This window comes from Dipodomys spectabilis, unplaced genomic scaffold (genome assembly GCF_019054845.1).
Source record: "Dipodomys spectabilis isolate Male_0828 unplaced genomic scaffold, ASM1905484v1 ptg000725l, whole genome shotgun sequence".
NCBI lineage: Eukaryota > Metazoa > Chordata > Mammalia > Rodentia > Heteromyidae > Dipodomys > Dipodomys spectabilis.
The window spans coordinates 180955-195101 of record NW_024871402.1 but is presented as its reverse complement, the minus strand read 5'-3'; the positions used below and the strand labels follow the sequence as shown (position 1 = coordinate 195101).

The 14147-nt window shown below is 44.8% G+C and overlaps 1 protein-coding gene across 7 annotated transcripts in view; it reads left to right on the top strand.

Annotated features, from left to right (window-relative positions):
- Window positions 1-14147, top strand: part of Ep400 (E1A binding protein p400) — a 110910-nt gene that overhangs the window by 39102 nt on the left and 57661 nt on the right. For all 7 annotated transcript variants that reach the window (XM_042672549.1, XM_042672548.1, XM_042672551.1 and 4 more), the window contains 4 exons: window positions 4562-4611; window positions 5035-5092; window positions 9457-9546; window positions 13093-13200. In XM_042672549.1, the coding sequence (XP_042528483.1) occupies window positions 4562-4611; window positions 5035-5092; window positions 9457-9546; window positions 13093-13200 (306 nt within the window). The remainder of the gene's footprint in view (window positions 1-4561; window positions 4612-5034; window positions 5093-9456; window positions 9547-13092; window positions 13201-14147) is intronic.

The window sequence follows — 14147 nt, the reverse complement described above, 5'->3', positions numbered from 1 at the left end:
TATGGTTTTCTGATTTTCTAATTGGTTAATCTCTGCTCTTAATTTGGTTATCTGGCTTCATCTAGTAGCTTTAGGTCCCATTTTTTCTTGTTTTTCTAGCTGTTTTAGTTGCAACATGGGATTATTTACTTGGTCTGTCTCCATTCTCTTGATGTGGGCACTGAGGGCAATAACTTTGCCGCTCAGGACTGCTTTTGCTGTGTCCCACAAGTTTCTTTGTGAGGTGTTTTCATTTTCATTGAGTTGTAGGAAATGCTTTATTTCTTCTCTGATCTCTTCTGTTACCCAGGTATTGTTAAGGAGTGTGCTGTTCAATTTCCATGTATTAGAGAAATTTCTGCGGTATGCTTTGTTATTGAGAGCTAGCTTGATTCCACTGTGGTCAGATAGGATACAGGGGATTATGTCGATCCCTTTGTATTTGCTTAAGTTCCTTGCATGAACTATGATATGGTCTATTTTGGAGAAAGTTCCATGAGCTGCTGAGAAGAATGTGTACTGTGTTGTTTTAGGGTGAAATACTCGGTAGATGTCAGTTAATTCCGCTTGAAGTATGGCCTCACTTAATTCGGTAGCTTCTTTGCCAATCCTCTGGTTGGTAGACCTGTCCTTTGGTGAGAGTGGCGTGTTAAAGTCTCCTAGTATTATCGTATTGGGATCTATTTTATTCTGTAAGTTTGAGAGCATTTGTTTGACATATCTGGGTGCACCGATATTTGGGGCATATAAGTTGATGATGGTTATATCCTCCTCTTGGATTGTTCCCTTTATTAATATGTAGTGTCCGTCCTTGTCTTTCTGTACTGATTTTAATGAAAAGTTTATTTTGTCAGATATCAGGATAGCTACACCTGCTTTCTTACTGGGGGCATTTGATTGGTAGGTCCTTTTCCACCCCTTCACTCTGAGTTTGTTTGTATGTTTGGCTGAGAGGTGGGTCTCCTGAAGGCAACAGATGGATGGGTCTTGTTTTCTGATCCAGTCCTCAGTTTGTTTTCTTTTAATTGGCGAATTCAGCCCATTTATATTAAGAGAAAGTATAGAGAGATGCATTGTTGTCCCTGCCATTCCGTTTTCCTAAGTTTTTCTTCTTTCCTTTCCTCCTGTGCTTGCTCAGTTAGACTTTGAGTAATGCCTGTTTGGGGCAGGTCCCAGTTCCTGGTTGCTTTCTTCAGGTTGTGTCCCCCCCTCTTAGAATTCTTTGTAATGCTGGCTTAATGTTTATGCATTCATTTAGTTTTTCTTTGCTATTAAAAGTTTTCAGTTCTCCATCGAATGTGAATGCTAGCTTTGCCGGGTATATCAGTCTGGGTTGGCAGTTATTGGCTCTCAGGGCTCGTATGGTGCTTTCCCAGGCTTTTCTTGCATTCATTGTTTGTGTGGAGAGATCTGCAGTGATTCTAATTTTTTCCCGTTGTAGTATAGCTCCTGCTTCATTTTTGCTGCATGCAGGATTGTTTCCTTATTATTCAGATCCATCATTTTTACTATAATGTGTCTAGAAGTGTTTCTCCTGGGATCTTGCTTGTTGGGTGTTCGATAAGCTTTTGTGATGTAGTTAAGATGGTCGTTTTTGAGGTGGGGAAAATTTTCATTGACTATCTTGTTAAATAGGTGTTGCATTCCCTTGCTCTGGAATTCCTCACCTTCGTCCACTCCGATTATGCGAAGGTTAAATTTTTTAGCATTATCTGCTTGCTCTTGAATTTCCCTTTGGTTTAATTTGAGTGATTTTTCCATATCTGTCACTTTTTGGTCCAGTTGGTGTATTCTGTCTTCTGTATCTGACACTCTACCTTCCATTTCATTCACTCTGTTGACCGTGGCTTCTATTGTGGTTTGCATGGAGGAAATGGATCCCTTTATGGATTCAATGTTGGTTCTCAGAGAGGTGAGATCAGTATGCATTACCTCTAATTTGGCGTTTATCTCACTTCTTACTGAGGTTTGTGCAGCTTCTATTTTTGCATCCAACTTTTGTTTGATATCCTGTATATCTTTTGATAGTTCATCCTTGTGCTCTTTCAATTTCTGATCCATTTCTCGCTTTATTTCTTGAGTCATTGCCTCCAGCAACCCTTGGATGTAGCTTTTGTCTTCCATTCCTGCTTTGCTCCCATTGGGGCTCTCCCCTGCGTGGCTGCTGGCTTTTGAGGTGAGCTTGCTGTCCTGGGTAGTGGTAAACCTTGTGATTTTTCTCTGTGATTTTCGCATGGGGGTTCAGGAGACTGCTCTTCAATTTTGTTTTGGTGTGTCTGCTTTGCTTGGTTGCTGATTCTGTATTGGTAGAGAGAGTCTGTGCCTGATCTGGATTCTGTTGGGAGCCTATTTCCAGCTGCTATTCTGACTTACTTAGGATTCTCAGCTCTCTGCTGTAGATTGCTGGCAATTCCCACCTTTGGAAGGGTTGAGCAGCCTAGACTGCTTGTGTTTGCTCCTGCGGGTGCTCTTGGGAAGATCAGATGCTCTGGATGCACTCTCCCAAATACTGGAGTCTGCTATGGGCTCCTGATGTGTTTTTGTTTGTTTGTTTTGGGCTGGTTGTGGGCTTGAACTCTAGGTTTGGGTGCTGTCCCTCAGCTCTTCAGCTCAAGGCTGGCACCCTACCATTTGAACCACAGCACCACTTCTGACCCTTTTTGCTTTTGTGATGCTGAGGAATCAGATCCAGGGCCTCATACTTCCAAGACTATCACTCTATTGCTGAGGTGCCTTATCAGCCTGAGCTCCTGCTTACTATCAGGTACTGGCAGCCTGTGTTGCCCAATTCCCACCCTAGGGTATATGGGTGGGGTTTTGGTGGGGTTTGGGCTTCTCTTGTCCTGAGCCTCCAGGTCTTTTGTTGTCACAGGCGTGCTTCCCGGGGAGTGCTGTTCCCTATTTCTCTCCCCTCTGTTGAGGTGTATGCTCAGCTTTTTACTTCAGTTGGGAGGAGTTGGTTGTGTTGCTCAGGCGCCGGTCCCCGGGCCTGGTTCCGGCCCCAGCCTGGAGCGCGCTCGTTAGGCCTGTGCTAATGTGTATACCACCTAGGTTATGCAGCCTGGAGGACACAGTTCAAATTTCTTCTACTGTTGGTAGTCTTGACCCAGGGGCGCTGTTCCTAGCTTGGGCATTTAAGCTCCCTTCCAGGGGCACTCTTGCTCTGGCCTGGCCAGCAGAGTGTGCTCCACCGGCTGGTGGAGCTCTCGAACAGTTCCCAGTTTTAGTGGGTCCTGTGGTCCGGGTGTTGGGGTAGGGAGTCTAGGTCAGGGTCTGGGAATTCCCTCCAGCTCTGGTCTCCCTTGAGGGATTCACTGTCCCCTGTGGGGTACTCACCCTGTAGGTCGTCAGTTGTTGTTGCAGTCCGAGTTCAGTTGGGGTGGTTGTGGGCTGGGTTGGGCGGCCCCTGCCGGGTCGTTGCGATCGCGATTGGGCGGGTGGTCTGCCGACAGGTCCCTTTGTCGTGCTGCTGGTGCCAGGCGGCTTTGGCGGGATGGAGCCTCTCCGCTCCGGTGGAGAGTGAGGGGTGGGGGTGGGATCCTCGTGGAGACTCCCAGCTGGTAGGTTTCTCTGTTCCTGGTGATCCGCTGTTCTGCAATCCGGTACCTGGTGATCTGCAAGCAGCCCCCTGTTTCTCTGGGGCTCCGGCAGCCCCCGCTGGGCCGTCTGGCCGGCGGCTTGGCGCACTGCCGCGCGGCCAGTAAAGGTTGGGGGGGGGGGGTCTTCGCTCTTCTCTGTTCTGAATTTCTTCTTTTCCTCTCTTTCTTTTTTTGTTACTTTCCACCTCTGGTTTTTCTCTGAGTGTTTGTCTTTTTGTTGTTGTCGGTCTCTTGGGGAGATTAAGCGTTGGAACTCCAACTCTCTTTTTGGTTGGAGAGAGCTGTGGCATTTCCCTACTGCCCCGTCGCCATCTTGGTCCCCCCCTCTGTATTGGCTTCTTGTAACCATGCTGGGGAGGCCATTTGCTCAGGGAGCCCATTGGGAAGGGCCTGGTCTGCTTGATGGTTGCATTTTTCTTTGTGTAGCCAATGTGGGTTTTTATGTTTTGTTTTGTTTTGTTTTAAATGTCGGTTCTTTCCCCATGTGCTAGTGTGAGTCAGCAAGCTCATGGCTGTCTATTCTGGGACAGAGTGCAGATTACCTGCAGTCAGTCAGTCTTTAGACAGCAAGGGAGGCAGCTATTAGTTGTAGGTTTCTTTGGGATTGGTTGGTATAGCCTCTGTATGCTCTTTTTTTTCCCCCTAATATTTCTGTGGCAGCTTCCTTCAGTCATCAATCCTAGGTATCTACAAAGGAAGGTTCACTATCTTACCATCTGAAGATGTCCCACTTTAGGGTAGAGTTGCATGATGCATTATAAATTATTGATGAGGAAACTGGCTGGGAAGTGACCCCTGCTAAAAGTCATAGAACTGTGGGATGGGTCATCAGAAAGGAGGAGGTGGACTGGAGCTAGCATATGGACCCTTTCTTGAACATGGCAGCCACAGGGCACAGCTGGCATGGGCAGAGACATTCATTGATTGAAATGCCTGATTTCCCCTCAGCTGCAGTGAAAACTAATCATGTTTCTTGTCTCTAGGAAAAGAGTTGAGGCCCAAGGGATTGGATGTGTTACCTGAACACTTTCTGGTAAGTTCAAGATTCTTACATCTGTCACAAAGAATGGAAGCAAAGTGAGTAAGATGCAGTGTTCTAATGCAGTGGGGTTGTTTTTATCTGGAGAAATATGTGGGTTATCAATATAACCTATACATATTTATGTATTTTATTCTAAATCAGTCTGCTTTGAAGCACTGTCACCTCACAGCTCATAGTCTCACTTGAGGTGTGGATTTGGCGATTTGGGAGGATGCAGCTAAATAGTGATTACAGATCCACATCTGAAGTTGTGGATCCCTCTTTTCTCTGGGTGTCTTTGCCACGGATTGAAGTTAAGGAAGCGTATCGTGGATCCCCTCTGTTTCTTTGAATATGTACTAAATAGATGTTTTAGCCTTGACATCCCATTCTGGGACTTTAAATCTTATGTTTGTGATTTTTATTCTGTTTCAGGATCCAGGAATATCTGGAAGAAAAAGAAAAGCTAGCACATCTTTGACTGATGATGAAGGTCTGTGCCTCATCCTCATGGAGCTGGCCTTTACTCTTTAGGGCTCTTGAAATAACAAAGTATAACGTGCATCTATGCCCTTAGACCATAAAGTTGTGGTGACTTTTGCTGTAGCAGTATTGTTATTTTAAATCTGTGGGAAATGTTAACCTTTGTAATTGTCCCAGTGACTTTGTAGGTTTAAAAAATTTTTTTTTAATTTTATTTTTATGCTGATCCAGGGATTTAAACTCAAGGCCTGGGCGCTGTCTCTCAGGTTTTACACTCAAGGATAAAACTCTACCACTTGAACCACATCTCCACTTTTGGCATTTGGCTGGTTAGTTGAAGATAAGAGTCTCATGGACTTTCCTGCCCAGGCTGGCTTTGAACCATGTACCTCAGATCTCAGCTTCCTGAGTTGCTAGGATTATAGATGAAAATGACCGGTTCCTAACAACTTTGTAGTATTTTTTTATATCTCTAAGAGGACTTGGAAGATTTTCTTGAGCAGTATGGCAGTGTCTGTTTCTTGAAATCCAGGTACATTTGAAGAGGTTAGGACCCTATCCTCAAATGGCATAGGACCCAGCTTTTCTGGCCTTGATGGTGACTCTGGGGTATTGGTGTGGACCTTTCTCTTGTGGTCACATGTGCTCACTGCCCATCACCCCTAGGTTTGCCAGTCTATGACTTTTTAGGAACCATCTCCTGTGACATTTAGGTGTTGATTCCTAACTCAGAGTGACTCACAGGAGTGACCACCAGTGTTGAGTGGGTATAGTGTATGACCACCAGCCTTTTACCTGGTTGTAAACCTGAATCAGTTGTGGCAGAAGTCTTTAGGACTGGCCCTGGTTGTAGGAACAGAGGGAAGGAGCAGGAAAAGGGTTGCAGCTGCAGTATTTTTTCTGTTTTATTATTATTACTACTACTATTATTATTTTGTGGATCATAGGGCTTGAACTGAGGGCCTGGCCCCTGTCTGTCCCTGAGCTATTTTGCTCTGCTGTTTTGAGCTATAGTGTCACTTCTGGTTTTTCGGGTGGTTAATTGGAGATAAGAGTCTCATGGACTTTCCTACTTGGGCTGGCATCAAACTGCAATCCTCAGATCTCAGGCTCCTGAGTTGCTAGAAATACAGGTGTGGGACATGGACATGCAGCAGTAATTTTCTAACAGTGTGTAATATGCCAGATGCCAGGAAAAGCCTGCAGTCTCAGTAGTGCTCTGGCTTGATTTGCTTCATTATAAAGTATAAAGTCTAGATTTTGGAAGTTTGACATTTTAGTATGTAGCGATTGTTATTTGGAAGTTGACAGGGAGATTTGGCCAGATTATTGGGTTAGGATTAAGTTCTGTTGTAAAGGACAGAAACAAAACTCAGAAGAGTATCTGGGATGAGCTAGGAACCTGGTGTATGTATCTCACAACATTCATATGGTAACCTGGGGTGTTATCAAAGCCCATGCTTGTCTCTACTCCTCTGTCCCAGTACCGTCCTGGGACAGAAGGTCTCTATGGCTCAGCTGTGCTTATTCAACACTATTGTCATTGAAGCTTGTGAGAGGCAAGGCAGAGTAGCTGACTGCTTGCCTCCAGCTTGTAGTAAACAGGCATCTTCCTGGAAGGTCCTGGGCTAGGCCCCTGCCTGTCACTGATGATATCTTGCTATTGGAAGGGTGGGATGTATCTTGCAGTGCATCAGTGTAGATAGCAGTTGGCTTAGTAACTGAGTGGAGAGCACATGGTTTTAATTGGTTGTAGTCTTGGATCTTGGACACATAAAGTGATTTAAGATGTCCTTCCTGACATCTTAAGTGTGATACTGGTTCCATAAACTAACTACATCACCGCAGATGCTACGCAGCAGGAATGCCTTACTCTCCTGTCCTTTTTTTTTTTTTTTTTGTGGGGGTCCGGTTGTGGGGCCTGAACTCTGAGCCTGGGCGCTGTCCCTCAGCTCAAGGCTAGTGCTCTACCACTTGAGCCACAGCGCTACTTCCGGCTTTTTTCTTTTTGCTTATGTGGTGCTGAGGAATCGAACCCAGGGCCTCATGCATGCAAGGCAAGCACTCTACCGCTGAGCCACCTTCCCAGCCCCTCCTGTTGTTAATTCTTAGGTCATTCTTGCTAAGTATTACCAAGTTTTGATGGCTTTGTGCATATCTAGATACTGTATCATAAAAAAATGGAGTGGATTGTGAACTTGGTGGCTGTGGAAATGTGTAATCACCCAAAAGAAAATAATGGTGTCATTTGGAGGGGGGCTCTTTTCTTTCTTTCCTCCTGTTCCCCCCCCCTCTCCCCTCTTAGGAGCAGAGGCTTTCTTTTAGGCTATGCATTTGAAAATTTCAATGTTTTAAGGATGCTTGTACATAATGTGTGCATACCTCTTTTGTTCTTGGTTTGTAAATTAACTTTTATAAACTTTACCTTTTTTATGCATAAAACCAACTTTCTCCTGTACCTTTTGAGCCTTGAACTTTGACCTGCAGCAATAAAGCAGCGTTTCTATGACACACGTCATTTTTTTAAGAAAAAAGAATGCATAGAGTTTTTACAATTTTAAGTGCTGCATTTAAAAGAGACAGTTATTCAGAATTCTCTAGTTTGATTAAATTCTTGCAAAGTACCCCTACTGTAATTTGTGATACAAATGCTGTGCCCTAAATTGTATTTTTTTACTTATAGACAATTTTTTTTTTGCGGGTGGGGGGGGCGGTCCGGTCGTGGGGCCTGAACTCTGTGCCTGGGCGCTGTCCCTCAGCTCTTCAGCTTAAGGCTAGCGTTCTACCACTTGAGCCACAGTGCCACTTCTGGCTTTTTTCTTTCTGCTTATGTGGTGCTGAGGAATCGAACCCAGGGCCTCATGCATGCAAGACAAGTGCTCTCCCAGTGAGCCACCTTCCCAGCCCATAGACAATTTCTTATGGCACATCAGCATGATTTCTGTTTAGATAATACACCACTACATTCTGTTAATCATTAGGTGTAACTGAATTTTCTTTTGCAGTTATTAAAAAAAATCTCAAATTTCTAAATCTGCAGAATAAAACTTGAAAAAAAAAGATGTCCTTCCTTCCTTCCTTCCTTCCTTCCTTCCTTCCTTCCTTCCTTCCTTCCTTCCTTCCTTCCTTCCTTCCTTCCTTCCTTCCTTCCTTTCCTCCCTCCCTCCCTCCCTCCCTCCCTCCCTTCCTCCCTTCCCTCCCTCCTTCCTTCCCTTCCCTCCCTTCCTCCCTCCCTTCCCTCCCTCCTTCCTTTCCTCCTTCCTTCCTTCCCTCCCTCCTTCCCTCCTTTCCTCCCTGGTCCTGGGGTTTGAACTCAAGGCCTGGGCACTGTTTCTCAGCTTTTTTTCCTCAAGTCTAGCATTCTGCCACTTGAACCACAGTTCCACTTCTAGCTGATGGACTCTCCTGCCGGAGCTGGCTTTGAACTATGATCCTTACATCATAGGGCACCAGTGGCTCACACCTGTCATCCTAGCTACTCAGGAGGTTGAGGTCTGAGGATCGTGGTTCAAAGCCAGCCCAGGCAAGAAAGTCCGTGAGACTCTTATCTCCAATTAAGCACCAGAAAACCAGAATTGGCTTTGTGGCTCAAGTGGTAGAGCACTTGCCTTGAGCTGAAGAGCTCAGGGACAATGCCCAGGCCCAGAGTTCAAACCCCATGACTGAAAAAAAAAAAAAAAATTCTTAGTAGATGTTTAATTAGGGGTACCCCCTTTGACAAGAAAGAATGGGTTACTCTGTACAGTATTTTCACAATAAAAAAACATAATAAAAAATAAAAAGAAAGAATGAGTTAGTTTGGAAAATTAGAGGCTCAGGAACTGCTTTGCATGAAGTACATGGGTAATGTTAAACTTTTTCCTTGCTTCTTTATTTGCCTGCTTTAAGACGGTATCACTGTGTAGCCCAGGCTGGCCTCAGACTTGAGGTTCTCCTGCTCACTCAGCCTCCTAAGTGCTAGACTTACAGGTGTGCATACCACATCCATCTGAAACGTGTGTGTGTGTGTGTGTGTGTGTGTGTGTGTGTGTGTGTGTGTGTGTGTGTGTGTGTGTGTGTGTGTGTGTGTGTGTGTGTGTGTGATATGTGATGCATGCACATGTGCTATGACTGGAGTTTGAACTCAAGGCTGGTGATCTACCATTTGAATCATAGCTCCACTTGCTTTGTGGTGGTTAATTAGAGGTAAGAGTCTTAAGAACTTTCCTGCCTGAGCTGGCTTCAAACTATCATCATAACATCTCAGCCTTCTGAGTACTTAGGATTAAAGATGTGAGCCACTGGCACCTGGCTCTGCAAAACAGCTCTGACACCTGGTTATGTTTGGTAGCTTTGAGAGTCTTGGATGCCCTTGACCTCCGATTATCATTTCAGTGGAAGATGAAGAGGACACCATTGAAGAGGAGGAAGCACATGAAGGGCTTGTAGACCACCACACAGAACTTTCTAACCTAGCCAAAGAAGGTAGGCTCTCATCTTATTGGAGACTGATAAAAAGTCTTCTTTATTTTAGTGTACTTGAGTGGGTGTACTTAATTGGGTGATTGATTGATTAATTAACTTTTTGCCAAATATTGAACCTAGGCCTTTATTTACCTTGTCAAATGTATTCTCTAACACTGAGCTACAACCCTACGCATTTCTTTTTTCTTCTCTCCTCTCCCCTTCCTCCTTCCCTTTTCTTCCCCTCTTCTTCCCCTCTTCTTCCCTCCTTTCCCTTCTTTCCCTGTTCTCTTTTGTCTTGCCTTCCCTCCCTCCCTCCCTCTCTTCCTTCCTTCCTTCCTCCCTCCCTCCCTCCTTCCTTCCTTCCTTCCTTCCTATAAAGTCTTACTATATATCCCAAGATGACCTTGAACTCATGCCTCCTGAGTGGTGGTATTCAGGCTGTGCCACCATGCCTGGCTTCCTCTCAGTCTTTCTTTAAAGAAAACGCTTTGCCACTGTCTTTTTTTTTTTTTTTTTTTGGTAGAAATGAGTATTTGGTTCTATTCTCTGTTATGTAAGGGGCAAAAAGAAGGGCTCAGTCTCCTTGGTATCATATCCTATACAGGTCACTGCTTATACTTGTGGCATTTGTTATTTTGACTCTGCAGTCTTAGGCTGGTAAGGGTGTGTGTGCATTCCAGTATTGTGCATTTCCAATACTTAGGTCCAGGGCAAGTTGGTACTCTGCCACTGAGTCATAGCTCCATTCACTTACAGCTTTTCGGTTGTTAATTGGAGATAAGAATCCCATGGCGGGGCTGGGAAGGTGGCTCAGTGGTAGAGCACTTGCCGTGCATGCCTGAGGCCCTGGGTTCGATTCCTCAGCACCACATAAGCAAAAAGAAAAAAGCCGGAAGTGGCACTGTGGCTCAAGTGGTAGAGCACTAGCCTTGAGCTGAAGAGCTGAGGGACAGCACCCAGGCCCAGAGTTCAGGCCCCAGGACCGGACCAAAAAAAAAAAAAGAATCCCATGGATTTTCTTTCTTTTTCTTTTTGGTTGTGGGGCTTGAACTCAAGGCCTGGGCACTGTTCCTGAGCTTCTTTTTGTTCAAGGCTAGTGTTCTACCACTTGAGCCACAGCACTTCCGGCTTTTTCTGAGTACTTTTTTTTTTTGTCGGTTGTGGGGGTTGGACTCTAGGCCTAGGTACTATCCCTGAGCTCTTCAGCTCAAGGCTAGCACTCTACCACTTGAGCCATAGTGCCACTTCCAATCTTTTCTGTTCATGTGGTGCTGAAGACTCGAACCCAGGGCTCCATGCATGAGAGACAAGCACTCTACCACTGAGCCACCTTCCCATCCCCATGAGTAGTTTATAATAGATAAGAATCACATGGATTTTCCTACCTAGATGGCCTCCAAAATACATCCTATAGTGAATAAGTCTTACCAGAGCTTATACAACTCAACCACAAATAAATTGGTTCATGTTGTCACACAAGTGTTCTGAGCCAGGAAGATGCTCAGTACTGGGTCTTGAAGTCAGGGTCTGAGTCCTGTTCCTTATTATTTGCCGAAGGCTGATGCTCTACTACTTAAGCTACACCTCACTTCTGACTTTTTCTTAGTTAACTGGAGAAAAAAGTCCCACTGACTTTCCCATCTGGGCTGGCTTCACACCTTATCCTCAGATCTCAGCCTCCCGAGTAGCTAGGATTACAAGTGTTGAGCCACCACCTCCTGGCTTCTAGTTATCTTTTTTTTTTGGTGGGGGGGGTCCGGTTGTGGGGTCTGAACTCTAGCCTGGGTGCTGTCCCTCAGCTCTTCAGCTCAAGGCTAGCGCTCTACCACTTGAGCCACAGCGCCACTTCCAGCTTTTTTCTTTTTGCTTATGTGGTGCTGAGGAATCGAACCCAGGGCCTCTTGCATGCAAGGCAAGTGCTCTACCACTGAGCCACCTTCCCAGCCCTCTAGTTATCTTTTGAGATAGGGTTTTGCTTTTTGCCTAGGCCATCTTGAACTTTGATTATTGCAAGCTGATTAATAGGCATATACAACTACACCTAGATATTGATTGAGATAGGAGTCTCATGAATTCTTTGGCCCAACCTCAAACTACAATCCTCCCATTCTCAGCCTTTCAAATAGCTATGATTACCAATGTGAGTCACTGGTACCCAGTTAACATTTTGTATGCATCATGACCATTAGTTATTTTATATCATTGGTAATTCAATTTTTGGTATATGTGTATGCCAGCCCTGGGGCTTGAATTTAGGGTCTGGGCACTGTATTATCTCCAGACTTTTTCACACAAAGTTGATGCTCAAGCACGTGAACCACAGCTCTACTACCAGCTTGGATAAGAGTCTCATGGAGTTTTTTGCCCTGGCTAGCTTCAAATTGCAGTCCTCAGATCTCAACTTTCTGATTAGCTAGGATTATAGATGTGAGCCACCAGCGCCAGGCTTCATTTTCATTTTTCTTGTGGTGTTGGAAGTTGAAGCCAGGACCTCACACATGCTGGGCAAGTGTTCTACCACTGAATATTTTTGCTCTTTAATAAAAACCCTCCAAAACTTGATTTTTTTTTTTTTCTTTTTTGGTCGTGGGGCTTGAACTTGGCCTGAGCGCTGTCCCTGAGATCTTCAGCTCAAGGCTAGCACTCTACCACTTGAGCCACAGCACCACTTCCAGTTTTCTAGTGGTTTATTTGGAGGTAAGAGTCTCACGGACTTTCCTGCCTGGGCTGGCTTTGAATCATGATCCTCAGATCTCAGCCTCCTGATTACAGGCATGAGCCACTGCCCAGCTCTCTAAAACTTTTGAGCACTAGGAAAATGATGCTCTAAAAGCTTTGGGTTTTGGGTGGTGGTTGTGATTTATGCCCATTATTCCAGTCACTCAGGAAGGTGAAGTAGGAGCAGCACAGGCTGGCCTAGGCAAAAGGTTGAGATCCTATCTGAAAAGTAAATGGAAACAAAAAGGGCTGGAGATGTGGCTCAAATGGTAGCTTGAAAGGCCTTGAGTTCACCAGTACTGCCAAAAAGCTTCAGATTTTAGAACATTTTATATCATCTAGTTAGGTTTGTTTACCTGGTCAGCTGTATGTAGATATTTCAAGTCTGAAAACCTCAATACTTTTGGAAATCTCAAGAATTTTGGTTGTTACTGGTGGTACCAGGGCTTAAACTCAGAGCATGTGCTTACTCTCTTTCACTTATGGCTGGTGCTCTACTAATTGAGCCATATCCTTAGTCTCACATTTTGCTGGTTAATTGCAGATAGAGTCTCCTGGACTTTTCTGCCAAAGCTGCCTTTGAACTATGATTCTTAGGTCTGAGCCTTCTCAGTAGTTTAGGATTATAGATGTGATCCACCTGTGTTGAGCTTCAGAAATTATTATTAGTCATGGCTCCAGTCATTTTATTAAAGATATTCCAACTTGCATGTACGGTTTCTGAGGAATTATCTAAAGCTAGAAAAATCCTTTTTACCTTTTTGCTTTGGTTCCTTGTTGTATTTTCTTTTCAGTTAACTGACAATTGTTATAAAATAATGGTGTTTCTTTGTGCAATCCTTTCAGCTGAACTGCCCTTAATTGACCTAATGAAGTTGTATGAAGGTGCCTTTCTGCCAAGTTTTCAGTGGCCACAACCTGAACCTGATTGTGAAGAGACAAGTGGAGAAGAGGGTATGTTTCTAGTATTTTTCTAGTATTATAAAGATGCAGGGTTTGAATTGGGAACCAGTGGTTCACACCAGTGATCCTAGTTAGTTACCCAGGAGGCTGAGACTGAAGCTCAGTTCAAAACTTGGGAAGACAAATCAGACTCTGACCTTTATTTACCCAGAAGCCGGAGTGGAGGTGTAGCTCAAATGAATAAGAGTGCCAGTCTTGTGCAGAAAAGCTCCTACATTTTAAAACAAGGAGGAAGTTTGCTGAAGGGCCCTGAAACTTGGGATGGGGATCTTTCAGCACTTGTCTTGTCCCTGCTTACGTGCACATGTGTCCAACAATAAGAACAAGTAGAGCTGGGCACCGGTGGCTCACGCATGTAATCCTAGCTATTCAGGAGGTTGAGATCTGAGGATTGCTTGTGGTTCAAAGCCAGCCCAGGCAGGAAAGTCCATGAGACACTTTTTTTTTTTTTTTTTTTTTGTCGGTCGTGTGTCTTGAACTCTGGGCCTGGGCGCTGTCCCTCAGCTCTTCAGCTCAAGGCTAGCGCTCTACCACTTGAGCTACAGCACCACTTCCTATGAGACTCTTTATCTCCAGTTAACCACCAGAAAACTGGAAGTGGTACTGTGGCTCAAGTGGTAGAACACTGGCCTTGAGCTGCAGAGCTCAGGGACAGCACTCAGACCCAGATTTCAAGCCTCACAACTAACAAAAAAAAAGGGCGGGGGACTCAGTGGTAGACTGCTTGCCTTGCGTGCATGAGGCCCTGGCCTCGATTCCTCAGCACCACATAAGCAAAAAAAGCTGAAAGTGGCGCCTTGAGCTGAAGAGCTGACGGACAGTGCCCAGGCCCAGAGTTCAGGCCCCACGACTGACAGGAAAAAAAAAGAACAAGTAAAATAAGAAGAGAAGTAGACTATGTATTTCCTATATCTATCTGGAATGGCTAATGAAAAGCA